Below are 18,872 nucleotides of genomic sequence, written 5' to 3'. Positions count from 1 at the left end.
CTTAGCTTATTTAGGCCACAGGTGGCCTAAATAAGGTAAGGGAGGGGGGTTTAGCTTATTTAGGCCACACTGTGGCCCAAATAAGGTCACCCAAAGCGCATATAGAACTTATGCTGTTGAGCAGGAATTTGCATTATACAACTGCTATCTGTTATTGTGAACTGTACCTCTTCATACTACGGAAACTAGAATAAGCTCTGACCATCTGGAGACAAAGGGAATTTTTCCTTGTTTATGTATTGTCTGACCCAACAGCGACTATCTTTCACTATGAAGATTGAGAGAAGGGGATAGCACAAAACTTGATCTTTGATCTGTCTTTGGGTTCTGCATTTTTTCCTCTTTAAGGGAAAAGTGTTTCAATATTTTGTTGTTTTTTCTTGGCCCACAGGTTTGGAAGAATGGCCTGTTGAGGCCTTAGAAAGAGCGGCAAAAGTGATGGAAGCCGGCAAGGGGCACAGTGAGATTGTCTACGAGCCTGTGAACCCCTCAGAGTTCTTGAAGGGAGAGGATCTTGAAACTGTCAGTCCTCTTTCAGATCTGGTGAGACCCTACCTGCAGGGAATTATTTGTGTACTTGCACTGCGGCTGTAATGTTTTGGTTTTGTGAAAGACAGGAACTAGATCTACATGTATGACAATAGAGTAGACACAACTTTCTGTCGTGTAAGGTCGGACACCATCTGATCAACCCAATCCTTTTTCCAGTGTACACAAACTGACACGGTGGTACAGGAATAGGTAATCTAGTATGTGCTACATGGGTACTGTTACCAAACAGAGTACAGTACATAGAATATAATGCAATTGAAGGATACTAAATAATGAATACATGACAGCGGTATTTCCTCTCCTAGTAAAAAGAGCCTTTAGTGATTCTTACTAAATTCAAGCTCTTTTGTCTCCCCCATGATTCATCATCTTTCTCTTTGTGTTTTAGTCCACAAGGGGTCTGGTCAACAGTTTATTTGGGGGATTAAAAAAAAAATGTTGCATGAAATGTATGCCATTGTGCGTGACCCTCAAAGTATTGCTAGATATATATGATATGCGTTTTCGGAATAAGGCTTGTTTCCAGTGTGTTGAGACGGAAAGTTTTAAAATCAATCCTTGAGCATAGAGCGTTTTCACTGACCTTTCAAAACCTGAAGTCATGCCATGTGCTTTACAATAAGCCCCCAGAGGGCAACACACTCTGCAATAGTGCTATTGTACAGTCCATGCCGGATTTAAGTACGGTCATCGGGAGAAAGCTGAAGCGTGCTTGAGTGCGAAGTAGACATAATCCAGAGATTTTCATGTTGCAAAATTTCCTGTGCTATTTCCCTTTGTTTGTAAGTAGGCCTATAGTGGTCCCACAAACGTGTTCACTCTTATTTTTACCCGCCATGGTAGTTTTTGTTTGCCTGTTTGTTTTTGTTTTGTGGTCGAATCGGAAATGAAAACTTAATTTAGACAGACAGTCATGATACAGCACCCTTAACTAGGCCTACACACTGCCTGTGCATACCACTGCCCGCTCTGTCACTTTCATACCACCGTCTTCATCCCACCTCGCGCGTGATACACAATCAGGATTAATGGATAGCAAGGGTGAGATCGCAGCCAGCCTCCCTTTCTCGTCTCCCTTTTTTTTTTTTTTTTGGTGTGTGTAGCTTTGCCCTAGGCTAGATCCTATCTCCACGCGTGTGGCTATGTGCATCTCTCTGCCTTCCCTCTCCGCCCGTGTGAGTGTGTGTCTCCATCACTTGCGTTCTTTGACTTGTGTTTCTCTTAGCACACTCCACTGCTGCGGTGTAGACTGTGTTTGAACTTCGATGGGTCATCATGAAAGTATTGACTGTCTTGTAAATGAAGTGTGCCGTAAGCCGAAGTTACCGTGCTCAGAGGTGTGTAATTTATAGAGCAAAAATTCCATAAGAGCCGTTAAGGGTGCTTGAGTCCGGAACGTGCTTTATGCCGGCGTGCTTAAAGCCGGCACGGACTGTACTTGTTTTTAAGTTAAGATGAGATCCTTATGGTAATCCTTGTTTTCCTCATCATCATCATCTTCAGGCTTTCTCACCCTGTTCTCAAGTGTAGGCCACCAACAAGAGCTCTCCATGTACTCCTGTCCTGGGCTATAGTCTTCACCTCTGTCCAGCTGTATCTCATCTCCTTTAAGTTGGAATTTAAGTCCCTCCTCCAACTACTTTTAGGCCTTTCTTTCTTTCTTTTTTTGTTGTTTCTATTTAAATTTAAGGCTTAGTGGCTGGGCAATGTTTGTTTGCGGTTTTCTCAAGGTTTAATTCATAACTTGTTTGACCTTTTCTCAAATGACAGCTGAGCTCGGAGGACACCCTTGACCAGTTGGAGCGTCTCCGCGATGGGCGTGTCATTCAGGGCAGCGTACTCTACAGACTATGGCGCTCCGCCTTCGACGTCTGGTTCTCCGACAAAGACGCTCGGGTGTTTGTGGTGACTCCACACATCGACGTCGATCGACTCACTGACTTGTGCATGCTTTTCTTGACTCACAAACTGGAAGCCTCTCTTGTCTCTCTCTCTCTCTCTCTCACTCACATGAGGGGCCGGTTCGCGGAAGTGAGAAGCAAAGCTATCAAACGTTTCCCAGCGAGAGACCAAGTGTACATTGAGTACAAGATCTACAACAGTATTGTCTACCCAGTTATGGATTTCACCACAAGTTTTATAGCGATGGTGAAGGAAGGAAGAGCTCATATCTTACAGACCAACACAGCATTTGACAGAGAAAGTTTCATCACCACAGCCTCGGCCACCGTCCAGTACATAGAGATAGACGAAGGACAGTTCGTGTCTGCCTACCTGGATCCCATCCTGCTTTGATCTCCGCAAGAGCTTTGTCAACTTCCTGCATTTAGATACAAGTGTGTCTAGCATTAAATGTGTGCCCTAAGAGTTTTTATTTAGTATCATGTAGCAATATTTGAATAGTATTAGTACTGTTTTTTTCATGATTTCTCGATGATGCTCGTGTGGTTTTTCATTCTGAAGATACAGCCCACCGGCATTTATGCGGTGTGGTGGTAAGGCTCTTAGCCAGTACATGCGAAAGACATTACTTCTCTTCCCTTGTTGGGAATTTTTTAGTCCAGGATTTCTGTCTCTCTTCAGCGATGCCATATCCTGTCCCCGTCGTTTTATGCAAGAAAAATTCTGAAATTATGCAAACTGAGCCCAAAAATGTGAAATTACGTGATTCTGTTAATTTTAACAAAGAATGATGAAAGAAAATAATCAGAAATTATGCAAAAAATCATCAAATTTTGCTAAATTATGCGGGGTGCATAAAACCATGGGGACAGTATATCTCACTCTGCTGGGGTTGGCCCTGAGAGGCAGAGTCAAAACATCCCGCCCCCACAGAGACCTAGATTGTGTCAGTTAGGGCATAAAACATCTATTTACAAATCACTATTAATTATATTAAAGTAGGCTACATTATGGAAGCCTACTTATGATGATCCTTCAGGTGGTGTCTGCCATCTTCATGGAACGGAGGCGAGTGAGCACAAAATCTTTAATCATTGGTCTTTTCTGTGTTTGTTACTTTTAAATATTTAATGTACAATTCGTTGCTTTCACCTCACTGTTTCAGTGTATATTACAACGTGGTGTTGCCTTATCCCCTCTTATCTGTGATCAGTCTTCAGTATTCCAAGCGCAAGAACAGTACACACAATGTTTGGTAGTTAGGTTTAAAAAATCTATTGTTTTCAACATGTTTTAAGCCCTATTAAGCCCTATTTAAACATGTGAATTGCTATTTCTGTTTACATGAATTTGGAAAAACAGAAAAAAATTTTTGAGAAGTCTCGTCAATGGAGCAATGAATTATCACCGTCATTTTTGCTGACTTGACATTAATCTAAACCCAAAAACAACAGCAAATGGCAGTAGCACCAACAACTCACTGAAGCATATCATTGGCTCGCTGTTCAATCAGACCAAGCCCCAAATTTGTTTAAAATGCAGTTTCCTATTCCTATTAGTATTATATGGGATCTTAGCTGCATGTGTTCCAAAACTATTTTGTCAAAATTCAAATTCTAAATGTAAAAAAAAAAAAGTTAGAAAAGATATATGTGTCACGACATGCTGGAATCAGGCGCTCGTCAATTTTTACGCATATGGAGTTATTGGTACCACCTTAAAGCCTGTTCATCTGCCTTGCCTTTGGTGAAAAAAATATCCATCTATGTTGAATAGAAGTCGAAATATTTGCCACTGAAGGACGTCAGGGTTGCCAAGTTTCAGAGGTAAAATTAGCAAGAACATGACCGCCAAAGTTTGGTAACTTCCATAGCCTGAGAGTCCTAAAAACTGAAAATTTACAATTTTTGTGCCTTCAATCAGTGTTTTTCAGTAAAATCCACACAGAAAAGTGTTTTAACATGGACATAAAAGGCGTTGAGCCAAAAAAAGAAAATTAGAAAAAAATTGCCCAGCGGCGTAAAAAAATGCAGATTTCTTTGATTTCCATTATTTTGACGAGTGCCTGATTTCACCACGATGCCTCACATATAATGTTGGTATAATTGTTAAAAGAATGAAACAATTTTTTTCTCTTTCCTGAAAAACGTTGCTTTCTACTCTAAGCTTAGATCTAGTACATGTACATTTGAACAGCTTGCCAATTATATATCAACTCATCCCTCCATTCACCCTGCCACATGAATACACACCTCTCCAGTCATGAATACATGCTCCTCCTCTAAACACACTCTTGAAATCTGACCTTACAAAAAAACTGCGATAAATACCGTTGCTACAAAATTTTCACCAGTGAATGAATTTTTTCACGCCAACATTGTTATATTGCATTGCTGTGGTCACCTCATGCTGTGGTTACGTGTCTCTTACAGTCTCCATCGATCTCTTTCTCTATAACATCAGCTTTGTTAAGGAACTACAATATAACACGGATAACTCGAATTCGTTGGGACCGGCTTCAGTAGTATGAAGGATCTGTAGTTCGAGGGATATCTTACAAAGATAAAGAAGAAAAAAAAGGGGGCCGCAGGCACAGTTCAACAGGTGCGTGATTTCATTCCGAGTCTTCTGTCTTCAACCTATCCGTGTTATACTGTATTCTGTCTTTGATGAACATAATTATAATAACGATAATAATGACATACAATATGTTATAACAGTACAGCTTCTACAAAACTCTACAGTGTATTCTTCTACGCAGCATTTAACATTTTGTTCTGTACTGATAGTATATCCAAGAGACGTCTGTATACTCTAGTCGTTGAGACAAATCATGTTGACTTTTTGATGAATTGATCCATTTCATCTGAGATTTATCACATTATTCCAAGTGTTTTTTCACTGCTTGCATGTATATATATTTTTGATGTAGCTTTTATTTGAAGTCAGTATACTGACTTTTTTCCATTCTTTGTAGATGAAGAAGTATGACAGCACTAAAAATAAACACAATACTGGAGAAAGCTTCATTTTCACTCTCTCATGACTATGCTAGCTTCTATGAAGTGTAGTGTGCTTTCATATTAAGTAATGTGTCTAATTCATATTATGGTGGTCATAAATCGCAAAGTTGTACAGCCTTTTAGTTTTAGTAATATTTTTTATGGTAGGCTACTTGCAACGCAAATAGTTCACGTAAGTGCCAAAGACTGGAGAAAAATACACAAAGATAAGAAGGGAGGACAGAGAGGGACAGTAGATGTTTGATAGGAAAGAAGGAGCAAACCACACCACAGCACCTGCCAACCACCCACATGACCAATGAATCAAAATGAAAAATGTACACTGAGTAACACACAAATTCCACAAAGAAAGACAGATAACATAGTATTGGCCATGTCAATTTATTGGTGATAATACTTACAAAATGTCTTTTCATCTTAGGGAGTAAAAGAATACTAAAATTTAAAAAAAAAAGAAAAAAAAGAACCTCAGAAAGAAAGGAGCATTAAGAGCAAATAACAGTAACAAGACCTAATTTGTCCTAAGCTATTTCTGCAGTGTGCACTGCCTGACAAGAACACAAAAAGACAGTACAGAAGAGCATTCATAATGTCTCCCAAAATACATTACATTAACCTAAGAGGCTAAGACGACACTTGTACCGAAATGAATAAAGCTCAAAAGTACCGTATTAGTAACCCCCAGCACAGTATGTATGATGTTTCTTACAGTCTAAGCACCTGTCATGAAGTTGGTCAACCACTCAGCATAGAGGATGAAAACAATATAATGGATGACCCATATACACTTTCTTGACATACAGATACAACTTCCATAATGTGGGCACAACATGACACCAAAACATTTTCACCCCCAGAAATCAATCATACTGTATGAGCCAGATTCTCTTCTGCGTGTAGACTTTTCAATCAAGACTTGTCAGATTTGTGGAGACTTCAGACAGGAGCCATTCATGAACATGCCTCCGTAATGGGGGAAAAAATAAATCACCAAAAGCCAACTACTGACAAAAGCTGAAAATGTCCTACTATCCCACGCAAAAAAAAACAACCCCTAAATAAACCAAAACATTCATTGCAACTCAATCAAAGTGAATTCTGTGGGCCACTTGCTAACATTACTTAGTAATACCAAAAATGAAAATGAGAACATGTGAACATTCAATGATGTTTTTAGAACACAGGAACAAACGACGACCCCAAATTAAAAACAAAACAAAAAAACAAGACAAACAAATTATTTCCCAGCTTGTTTCCGAAGCATGTGGTAGATTTTTTCCTTTAACCAGTCTTTGTTGTGGGGCGTGTAAGTACCATAGGACTTTTGGAACCTGGGGAGAAGAAAACAAAAAGCACAAAACTAAAAGTAAAGTTTCCTTTTCGTAAAAGTTTATATTATATTATAGTAGAGGGTTTTACGGCGCTCGCAACTGCATTAGGTCATATGAGCGCCAAGGGGTGGGTGTCAACAGAGAAGTCTTTACAGGGAATCAGACTTACACTGCTCACCTCCCTAGCTTCAACAGTACACGGTCTGCTTCGACTATCAAGGCACCCCAAAATAGCAGGTCACAAGGGAGTGACAAACAGAAAAAAAGTAGAGGAAAATGACAACAGTAAGGATCAGGAAAGAAAAAGCAGCAGTTCCCTGTTGTAGATCAGGCAGTTATGAGCGTGACATGAATCAGCCCATTTACAATTCTACTGTGCTTGAACGAGATATGTCCCCCCTTTGGGAATGGCCTAAAGAGTAAAAGTTTATCAGCACTTGCAACCCTATAAGGTCATATATATAAGTGCCGAAGATCGAGGATTAGAGATGTTACTTTTGTACAAGGGAGTAACAAACAAAACAGAAGGAGGAGAGATTTAAGGACGATAGATGTTTGAAAGGAAGGAGCAAACCACACTAGAGCACCCTCCAACCACCCACAAAGTAAAGCTACAACAGTGAAGAAAAATAGAAGGGGATATATTAGTAGCGTCTACTGATACTAGCAAGACAACGCACGTAAAAAACAGCCTGACAACGAAGGGGCATCACAATAATTAGAAATGGAGAGTAGATTGTGGCAAAGAAACAGCAGGAAATTTCCAAACAAATGCATTGCACAAATTTATGAACTGTTCCAAACTTTTTGCTGTCCTGTCCATTCCAAATTTCAAGGAAAAAAATGACTCAGTCCTCAGTCATTATAAAACATAACTTTGCACAACCCTTTCCCCTCTTAAAACCTATCGCCACTGAAAAAACACTATTTTATCTGCAGTTCACAAAATGTTCACGAAACTAGTGAAGTTTTGAAAGGGTTGAGACCATTTTAAATTAGAAAACAAGAAAACAAATGAGAGCAATTAACAATCAAATCATGGGGTAAAGCACTGCCAAGAAATATTGAAATAGTCCAAAGAAGGAAAAAAATAATTGTACTTGTACAGTCGACTATGGACGAGTTGATGTCATCAGTGTTAAGTTTAAGTTTTAGTAGATGTGTTACGGCGCTCGCAACTGCATAAGGTCATATGAGCGCCAGAAGATTAGAGGTGTTACAAGAGAGTAACAAACATAAAAAAGAAGAAGGGGAGATAAGGACGATACATGTTTGATAGGAAAGAAGAAGCAAACCACACCAGAGCACCCGCCAACCACCCATGATGTCATCAGAGGAGTGAAAAATCAACTCATCCAAAGATCAACTTAACTGTTGGAACTTGTGAAGATGAAGAGGGGCTGGGACACGAGAAAAAGATCAACTCAGGCGAGTTTAGATTCAACACAAGTGGAGCCTACTGTATTTATATAAACCAGGCACACAGCCCCTTTATTTAAACTGGGCACTGACATGATTGTTTAAGTTCGGTTTGAATTTAAAAAAAAGGTATACAACCATGATTAAGTTCATTTAGAGTGAAAAAACAAAACTGACAAATAGGGAAATAAAATAAGAGGCAAGCAGCCACCTATCAACATGCAAAAAAAAAAAAAAGGGGGATAAAAAGATATGCTTTACTAACCTTGCAAACGAGTAAAGTAAGAAACTAAACAGTAAGAATCTAACCAGGAAATTACAGAAGTATGATCCATAAAAACTCTGATGGCACTAGCAGTCATGCACCAATCCCCAGACTGTAAAGTCATTGACCTTCTCTAGCCCCACAGAAAAGCAAGGAAAAAACCCCCAACTCTCTGCAACTTTATAGTAATAAATAAAACCTACAAAGTAATCATGTGCATACATTGAAAAAAATCCAAGCCAAAAGAATGAAAGGGCACACAAAAACAACAAGCACAGCACCTCATCGTGTGTGTACTAAAGAGCAGCACAGAACAGAGTCATGTTTGAACTATGAGAGCAACACAGTGTCACATGTGTATGACAAGATGGCACCCTGTCATGTGTGTACTACACAAGAGCTGAACAGCGACACCCATCTCAAAAATTTTTTACTGATAGGAGATATTTTTCAAGATGGTAGTGATTATTTTCCTACCACTACACTGTCACAGGTATACTTCCTTTGATTTTCTTCAATATCTTTTATTTTTAATTTATCAGTTGACTCGAACTATGGATGTGTCCAACACATTTGGAAGGTAAGCTGGCAATTGAGTTGGTTCTTGGATTTTAGTCCTATGGACATAGATATATTTATAGGTTGAGTTTGTACAATTTTTAATTTGAAGAAAGTGGCGTCAGTTGAAAATTAACAAATTTGACCCCTGTGTTGATTTATGGTCAATATCTGAATTTGCAGACAGTGAGAAGTAACTCATTTTGTCAGCACGCTTCACATTAGTAAACTATCGATGTGTTCAAGACACCCGCGCTCAACTTAATCCTTGATGGAAACACAACCCTACACAAATAATCTTCATCTCCACAGATTTCGAAACCATCAAATAAAGAGAACTGGTCATAAAAGCGTACTTACACCAGGCAGCTAAGATCTGTCAACTGATCGATGAACTCAAACAATTGTGAGATATCGTATGTGATAGATGGATCGTGGGGGTGCAGTCTCTTCAAATGCTCCTCAAAGATTTTGCAGATACCTGTGGGAAAATGAGCAAATATGTGAAAGTGAACTCTCTATGTTTTGAGATAAAATTTATTTCTCTCCTCCAACTCAGGGGCAAAAAATTATTACTAACATTACATAGTAATTTACTGATAGAAATAATATATAAAAGAGTGGTATCGTGGTGAAATCAGATGCTCGTCAAACAACGAAACCGAAGAAACAAAAATTTTCCGGCCTGCTGGGTAACCGTTTTCAAATTTTTAGGGAGGGGGGCTCAGTCTTTTATGTCCACTTAAAAACATATTTCGTGTCAAAGGCACCAAACAATGTAAATTTGCAATTTCCAAGGACATTCAAGCTTTGGAAGTCGGCAAATTTTGGCAGTCATTTTCCCAATAGTATTATATCTCTCAAGCAGCTGCATAACAAGGAAAGTGTTAAGATTGGAACCCACAGGGTGAAAGATCAAGGGGAATACCACATGGAACCTGGAGGAGAGTCACGGAAATGGATGTACAGAAAAGAGGGATGACAAGGAGTGACATCAAGTGACTAACCCAGGATAGGAAAAGGTGCAAAGGGTTTTCTTGGTGGCCTATATCCTGATCCAGGGTGAGAAAGGCAATGATAACAATGATGATGATTATATCTTACACCAGGCAACCCCCAACATCCTTCATCTCGACTTCCAGTCAAGATAGATGGGTTTTTTTCATCTTGAGCGAAACAAATGAACTAGCTTTATGGCCATATGCACAAAAAATGGAGAAGCACCTGATCCCAAAGTGTCAGGACACAATATAAACATTATAATGTATAGTAGGCCTATATTCCCAAGTGCTTTTTATAAACCTGAAATAGAAATCTCGTAACATTATAAGTTAATGTGAGAATTTCAGAGCTATAAAAATAGTCGTAATAGACATGGAAAAAAGGGAGCAAACAAGCATGTTCCGAGGTAGTAAAGTAATTTGTTCACAAACAAAAATTTTAGTGGAGGTTTTACGGTGCTCACAACTGCATAAGGTCATACGAGCGCCAGAAGATTAGAGCCGTTACAAGAGAGTAAACAAACATAAAAAATAAGAAGGGGAGATAAGGACGATAGATGTTTGATAGAAAAGAAGAAGCAAAAACCACACCGGAGCACCCACTCACTAACAAAAAACTTAGAAAGGCAATACAATGTAACTTTAAGACCAGCTCTTACTAGGCCAGGGCAAGATCGACGACAAAAAGACTCGAGGCCTCGATCCCAAAACTGAAAAAAGATCGAGGAATCGAGTCCGATTTTCGATTTTGGAAGCTGCTTCAAGTGGGCTGTTTAGAGGCCATGACTTGAACACTGCTAAAATAGCTCTTAAGGTCGAGACCACGAGTCTTGAACACTGCTAAAAATAGCTCTTAAGATCGAGACCTCGAGTCTTGAACACTGCTAAAAATAGCTCTTAAGATGAGACCTCGATTCTTGAGTTTGACAGAAGTGGCTGGCTAAGCCTGCGCGCGTGCTAAGAGACAAGTTGGCTTTCACGCATTTGTGTGTGTGTGTGTGTGTGTCGTGTGTGTTTGCGTGTGTGTGTCATGTGTGGGTGTGTGTGTGTGTGTTGCCTCCCTTTTATCACTCTTGCCAATGCATGGGGCACAGGTTCCTTCTCTCTTGCACCCTTTGCTTCCTGATACGTCAAAGCATGCTTTGATGACAAATGTTTTGTTATTGTCGACGTTGTGTTATTGTATGCCAAAATATTATTACAAACAAATCATACAAACAACAGTACTGTGTTTTCCAGCTTATAAAAAAAGTCCGAAGCTAAAGATCGACGTCCAGACATGATGACTCATTGATACCAACTCAAAACACACAATATGATTTACAAAAGAATACGTGTACAGTGACGATGAAAGTGCAGGGAAATTCAAAAGCAAGCGTTTAATGTTCAAGACAAAAGAAAGAGAAAAGGGAAGTGAATGATTTAATTTGGGATGGGCGGGGGTGGGGCAATAACATTCAAAGTAGCAGTAGCCTATGTGCAGCGTGGTTTCGTACTGGGCTACACGGTAGACACGACAAGTAGGCCTAGGCCTAGTTTAGCATTCACTCATAGCGGGGAAGAGGAAGAGGAAGGTGGGGTGGGGTGTGGGGTTGTGTGAAACAATTGATATAGTGACTGACTGGCAGTTTCTTGCCCCTACTTCAGCAGGCCTACGAAAGTTCGTCCCGGGACAGACCCGTCTGACGTTTGAAACCTTTGAACTAGAGTGTAATGTACCGCACCTATTATTGGGACGTGACATTTTTGTTGCATTGGGTCCCGAGCAGTTGTGAATTACTACAACATCGGTGGGACAGTATGACTGACCTAACCCTGTTTTCTCTTTCTCTTTTTTCTTGATACATGTATCAAGGCCTAGTGCACGCCAAATTCAAATAGCGAAAAAAACAAAAAACATATAAGTAAACAAAACTCACAAAAATTAATTTAACTTGGTAATCGGGCTTTAAATTGGGTTCCCCGCGTAATTTTTGCTAATTTTGGGTCGCTGATCACGAAAATCTTATTATTTCTTAAATTAGATCAATATTTAAAAAATTTTTGGAATGCATTTTTAACTCCGCCTAGGCCGACATCAAAGAAGCCGCCTTATGCGCCGGATCAGTCCTGTCCTGGTGCGGTGTCTGTTTTGAAGCGGAAAACTCGACAGGACTGTAATAGTGCGGTAGAGATCTAGATTCTTGCCTCGATTCTCGGAGTCTAGGCTAGGAATCAGGCAAAAAAAAAGGAGACGGGAGGCATCGACCCTGGGCGGACTCGAAGCTTAGAGTCTGGGAACAAGATCGATTCTTTGAGTCCTCATTTGGACTCGAAAGAATCGATCCCAGAGTCGATCTTGCCCTGGCCTAGCTCTTACCTTCCAGACATTCATTTAAAGACTCATAATCAGAGTATGTCCTCGTCTCTGGCCTTTGGTTCGGCTGCACAAGGAGAATTGTGTGAGACTGAAAAAAAAGATTAGAGATTTTATAAGATTTTAACAATCTTCACAGAGAGAAACTTATTGCCACATGATAAATACCTACATGAACACACACGCTTTCTCTCTCTCTCTCTTGCACACACACAGACAAACACGAACACACACACAAAAATAATCATTGAATGGACCTAAAATTTTTGGACAAACATAACCTCAGACATGTTGGTCCCCTCATGACTAAAAATGGAACTTTTCCTCAAGGTTCTCCCTAAAACTTTGAGTTTGGGGTAAAAAAATAATCGTAGCCTCCAGAACCCCCGAAGACTCAGATTTTTATACATCATGTAAATCTGAAGGGGGTTCTTCCGCAGACAAAAAAAAAAAAGGCCCAAAAAACAAAGACGGACAGCTCCAATTTTATTGAAGTAGGCCTACTACGTAGGCTACCACAAATAAAACCACTGAAAATTGTGCTGACATTCTTACACGTTAAATCTGACTGCCAGGAGCAGAACCATACTAAAGTTTTTATAGCTTACTATAACAGTCAACGTTAATAACAATTAAGGTTTAATGAAGAAGATAAAACTTAACATAGCGACAGAATACATACACTACACACTGTGCACAGACAGTAGCCTAACTATATACTATGATTACACACTACATGATGTTATGTTATATACAACTAATTCACCTAAAATTATATAATTATATAATAAAAAGTTAAAAGATAGATTTAGACATCTACTGTGATTGTGATACCTAGTTTACGCACTTTCCAGGTATTCAATAATTAAAGTAAAGTTGTGTTGGGTAAGTAAAATTCTGAAAACATTTGAACAAATATTATATATTCTAGACCTACTTCAAGAGGAAAAATGGCTTCATCAATCATCTCAACACATTATAAGATCTATAAAAAATATGCAGCTGGCTACGTTCGCGGCGCCGTCAACATAATTGGCAGGCTACGTTCACGGCACCCTGAATGCAGTTTGCAGGCCCTGTTGAGGCTACGTTCACAGCACTAAAGCTTCGTTTAGGGGGTGCATCCACTGCCGGTTTTAGTCAGTGAGGACAGTGACGTATACATATTTAATATTTTGGCCAGCTTCAAGTCAAGTGTTCCACCCCATGAGATGAAGGAAAACGAAGCGCCCTTACAGATTTAAAGTCGGGATATAATGGGAATACGGAAATTGGATACGGTACATGGGACACAAGAGGTGAGAGTGAGAGATGGGAAACAGAAGATGGGACTGGTCATAAAATGTGTACAATAATGACTGTAATCCAATGGGTCAGCCTGGGAACCGACGCAGAGAGAAAATGACAGGAATCAATAAAATATATGAAATTCTTATTATAATTATAAACACTCACACCCCCCTTTTCTCTGTTTGTCTCTCTCTCTCCCCTTTCTCTTTCCTTCTCTCTTTCTCCCCCCCCCCCCCCAATTCTCTCTCTATTTTTCTGTTTCTGTCTGTCTGTCTCTCCGTACATGTGTCGCATCATCCCCCCCCCCACCCACCTTCTCGCTCTCTCCCTCTCTCTATCTCACACACACACACACTGCCCGTGGACAAAATTGCACACTTTCAACTCGAGAGTGCTGGAATGTTTGTTTACACTCGTATATCACAGGCCGTCACGCGCTAACACAAGGTCGCACCCAAGTCTCGCCCGGACGCGAGATAGGGCAATTGAAACATCTTGGTAAGTGTATAAAATATACATTTTTGTCACATTATTCCTAATGCGTTGTTGCGTAATTGTGAGTTCGTCGTTTTCCTTTACAGTACTGGCGAGCTCTGAGCCAGAGCTCAGTGTCAGGGAAAACGACGAAAGCTCGATCGGTCAAGGATCAGAGCTGTTTTCCTTCATCTCAGGGGAGGGAACGCTTGAAGCAGGCCAATATATTAAATATATACGTCACTGTCGTCATTGACTAAAACCGGCTTACTTAACCCACTCAGTACCACTGGATTTCCAGTGGGAAGATGGCTCAGGACCACGCAAAGGGGAATAAATCCGTGTTTGTGATGTAGTGGGTATTTTTTAAAAATCATTATAAAATAACCAATCCATTGATCAAAAAAAAATCTTGAAACAAGTTCTTCACAAATGAATAAATTTTAATTTATAAATTACTTGTTTACTGTGTGTGTTGACTGTATTTCATATAATTGAAGATAAAATCAGCCGAGTTGTAGATCTAGATCTAGCCATATGCTCCTCATTGACCTCATTCTCATTGTCCAAACCACCCCCCAAAGGCACAATTAGATCACCATCAATGTCACTTCCACTTAAATTGCTACCATTCTGTGGGTTTTCTCCCCCAGCACAGTTATTTTCATTAAAATTATCCAAAAGTTCGCCTAAATCAGTCTGAACGCGATGCCAGTGGCTTGCGAAGAACGCTCGATCTTGGCTTGCGCGACCCGTGTGAACTGGTTTGTTTACATTGAATTTAGTCCAACTAAAATTTCCAGAGTTATGTCCCTGCTGCTCTCAAGGAGAGAATGATTATCTATTTTCTGATTGGTCGAAATGCGGGTTAAATACGATGGCTACTAAGCGTGTACACTTCCCTAGAAACAACGCTACTAGCGCGTGGCCGGCTACGGCCGTAATGGTACAAGGTTTATGAAACGGAAGCGGCCGGCTACGGCCGTTATGGTACTGAGTGGGTTAATTAAACTGGCAGTGGACGCTCCGTCTAAAAGAAGCTTGAGTGACGTGAACGTAGCCTCAACAGCGCCTGCAAACTGCATTCAGGGCGCCACTAAAAGTGACTAGACCTGAAACTAGCAAAAAAAGAACTAAAAAATAGGCCATTATAGTTTAGATACATTTCATGGCAAGAAGACAACGATAGGACGGAGTTCTGCAGAGGGCCGCCAACCAAGAACACCTAACCCTTACCCTAACTCCCAGGCCTATCCTAGTAGTCTAGTTTATGGAAGTGGCTATCCTCACCCATGGTGAGAATAAAAATACGATCGACCTCTCACCCCGGGTGAGACTTGCCACCGTTGGCTATTTTCACACGGTGTGAAACAAAACCTGTTTTTCCTAATTTCGGAATACTTTCTATCGGTGTGGATGATCGAATGGATAAAAGCAAAGAAAAAATTACTTTACTTTATAGTTCAAAGGTAAGCTAATTTGATCGTCTACAAAGATGCTACGGCTATTTCACTTTTCGAATGGAGCCGAACTACGCGGGTCGCCATTTTGTTTTGCCCAGAAGTTCTCGCAAGATCTACTCCTCCCCTCTTCTCTCTCTCTGACTCTTTCTGAATACTGTCTATCGGTGTGGACGATCAAATTGACCAAAACAAAGTAAAAAAATGATGTAAAAACACAATAAAGTAAATCAATTTGGTCGTCTCCAAAGATGCTACGGCTATTTAACTTTTCGAATGGAGCCGAACTACGCGGGTCGCCATTTTGTTTTGCCTGGAAGTTCTCGTACTACTCCTCTCTCTCTCTCTCTCCACTGCCCACAGACAAAATTGTACGCTTTTAGACTAACAGTAGTAATGGAACGTTTGTTCAAGGCACAGAATTCTACAATTGTTCTGTTATCACAGTGTAAAATTCTATGGTTCAGGGTGAACGCAAAATTTGTTGGCCTAGATCTAGGCTCTAACGGTGAGTGCACACCGGGTGAGAATAGCCAAAAGACTCGTCTGCGCTATTCTCACCCGGGGTGAGAATAACATGCGATTAAACGTAGAAAGACGCAAACTATTTTTAGGTAAGGCGCCCATCTTGTTTGACGTCAGACCAGGATATCCCTCCGATCACGAGACTACATCTAAGTATAGCCAACCACATGGCACCAAAGATGGAAGTGTCTATCATGAATATCATGATTAATCTACACAGGTACCTATCTCTTGGAAGTTCTGATGGCTCAATCGACAGCGAGTCTGCGTTTGAAGTCGTGCAATGATTTTTGAAGCCGTTCGATCCCAGTCCCGGACAGTTGTTTTTTTTCTCTTCTCTTCCTCCCGACTGACCAAGTCCCATATAGTTATAGGCCTAATTTGTAGAGTTGCTTTGGCTTTGAAGTTGTTGTTAAAAAAAAAAAAATGTTAGTGATTAAAAATGCAGGAGGGTGGGGGGGGGGGGGGGGGGGGGGTGTAGATCTAATCTAGATCTAGATCCTCCTGCGTCTTTACGGCAATTTTTGTGCGGTCTTCCATCATGTCCAAGTAGGCCTACTATCTAGATCTCTAGAATCTAGATCTCTAGATATCTAGATCTAGATTCTAGATCTGGGACCGGGTTTATCTAGAATCTAGATTAGATCTAGGAAATCCGAAATGTTACCGAAAACACGTCGTTCCATGTGGGTATCCCAGGGAGTGATGACATCACAGTTCAGTACTAAAATTAGCAGCCAATCAGAAAGATGCTTTTTTTCTACGTTTAACGGCTGTGAGAATAGATTCTATATAGAGTCTAGATCTAGAATCTAGATCTAGAGTCTAGAGGTGGCCCTACTAGAGTACATCCTGTGGTGCGATATACAGTAAGCGATCTTTTGTGGATATCTCTGGAAGTTACAGGTCGATCTTCATGATTTTTTCACCAGAAGTTAGAAAAACTTCCTCTCTATACGGTGTAGCGCATTACTGTAACAGCAGTTTAAAATTTCTATATGTTGTGGTGGTGTTTGTTTGGTAACGTGTGTCTGGTTTGGTGCGCAAGGTTTCTGGTTTGGTGCAACATATCGTCTTGTTGGGTGCGCAATAGTACCATGTTTACAGTTTACAGCTCTAGATCTAGATCTAGCTCTTTTCTGACACTTTTCATCTTTCTCTATCCTTGCTTTGTCTTCTTTTCCTTGCAAGAAGTTCCTGTACTGACCATAATGGAAGGCCAAGGTCAATTAGGCGTGTTCTTTTTGGGAGCTGGGCGCCCCCTGACAGGAGATTTCCTTACACCTTGTGTATGTGTTTTGATAATAATGGATAAAAAGAAAGGTGCTGTGGACACAAGAAGGGGAAAGAAGAAAACAAGAATAAACTTAATAAGACTATACCTAGACTAGTATTTTAGAAGGAAAAGGACAAAAAAGAAGAAGAAAAAGACGTGAAAAGAAGAAATTGAAAAAGAAAGGTGCTGTGGACACAAGGAAGTGAAAGAAGAAAACAAGAATTAGACTATACCTAGACTAGTATTCTTTAAGGAAAAGGGCAAAAAAGAAGAAGAAAAAGACATGAAAAGAAGAAATTGAACATTTTGGAGATTATATTTCCATATTAATTAATTTTGACATGAATACATTAACTTATCATCTTCCAATGGCAATATAATGCATCCAAATGGAAGGAAAACAGTCTGTTTCAGTGCACAATGCAGGTCATAGAGAAATAACTTAATAAGTAAAACAAACAAAGGGCCTAGAAGCCACACTATCAATGCCAAATAGCAAAAAAGCCGATATTGCGCACGAAACGGACTGCCCAAATTTGGTCCGCTTCAGTGCGCAACCCTATCTAGCACGTTCCTGGGCATTAAGAAGCAGCCTGCGATAGTATTTATCGATTCTAGTATACATTCTACGATACATTAGAGCTAGATTAGCTAGATGTGCTAAATAATCGACTACTCAAGCGCTTAGTAAATTGATCGATACCGGTTACGAAAACCATTAATATGAAATGACGGGGCAAAACTTTCCGACACCGTAGAATCACGTGTGTTGACAGGAACCTCCAAAACGAAAGTGAAATAAGCTGCATTCTGCGCATGCTCACAGAAAATGACCTCGTTTTCGCTGTTCTTATCCAAAACAAAGCAGGAGACCGGGGGTTGCGCACCAAAACAGTAGCGCGGTGATGCGGGCCTACTCTAGTTTATAATCAGTACTGAATCAGTGGACCTTGTCATGCTAAGTGGCGCCCTCTGCGGAACTCCTCCCCAATGATATATCAGAAGACCCAAGCAACATATTAAAGTTTCCAGAGATCAATTTCACTGCTTTCCCTGATCAGTTATGCAGTCACGTCGTCACGACGTGGGCACGATTGATTACTTTTGGTTTCATGTGTTCTCGGAACATGAACAAGGAGGGTATTATCGATATTGGGATTACGGCGTTCTTGGGCTCTGTAACTACTGTTTGGAACACAAATTGATCCTCTAATCAAATGGGCATCAAGCTATTCATTTTGCCAACAATTTTCAAAACAATACATAATACTGCCAGTAAGCATACCATTGTTCTTAGGCTGTTTATAGACACACTGTCAACGTCAAGCAGAGGATTTGTATACAATCATCGACTAAGAAGAGGAAGCTGGCTATATTCACACCTATGGTTTCAAAGCTAGCAAAAATTCGTGAAATTTTAAATTCTGTTTCTTGAATAAG

General features: G+C 40.2%; 2 protein-coding genes across 2 annotated transcripts in view; one reads left to right on the top strand and one right to left on the bottom strand.

The window, feature by feature from the left end:
- LOC118477155 overlaps window positions 1–3,194 on the top strand; it is a gene marked incomplete in the record, with an annotated part of 5,798 nt that extends 2,604 nt beyond the window's left edge. Inside the window, 2 exon segments of the mRNA XM_035969396.1 lie at window positions 393–543; window positions 2,323–3,194. Coding sequence (XP_035825289.1) covers window positions 393–543; window positions 2,323–2,847 — 676 coding nt within the window.
- A 2,645-nt stretch (window positions 3,195–5,839) lies between these two features.
- Window positions 5,840–18,825, bottom strand: LOC101857106 (enhancer of rudimentary homolog). The gene is made up of 4 exons (XM_005096968.3): window positions 18,718–18,825; window positions 12,411–12,498; window positions 9,411–9,531; window positions 5,840–6,808 (listed from the first exon to the last, which is right to left on the bottom strand). Exons 1-4 carry the CDS (start codon window positions 18,718–18,720, stop codon window positions 6,715–6,717), a joined length of 306 nt encoding a protein of 101 aa, XP_005097025.1. The 5' UTR covers window positions 18,721–18,825; the 3' UTR covers window positions 5,840–6,714.
- Between the last annotated feature and the right edge of the window lie 47 nt (window positions 18,826–18,872).

The sequence above is a fragment of the Aplysia californica genome, unplaced genomic scaffold (assembly GCF_000002075.1).
Source record: "Aplysia californica isolate F4 #8 unplaced genomic scaffold, AplCal3.0 scaffold00143, whole genome shotgun sequence".
Lineage (NCBI taxonomy): Eukaryota > Metazoa > Mollusca > Gastropoda > Aplysiida > Aplysiidae > Aplysia > Aplysia californica.
Note: the sequence above shows the minus strand (reverse complement) of the source record. Positions and strands in the feature narration are given on the sequence as shown.

Bases quoted from the DNA above. Each gene is read 5' to 3' on its own strand.
- LOC101857106 (XM_005096968.3), bottom strand. The intron at 9,532-12,410 runs GTAAGAGCTAGG...ATTTTCCCACAG, and splicing joins TTTAAATGAATGTCTGGAAG to GTATCTGCAAAATCTTTGAG. The intron at 6,809-9,410 runs GTAAGTACGCTT...TCTTCTCCCCAG, and splicing joins ACAGATCTTAGCTGCCTGGT to GTTCCAAAAGTCCTATGGTA.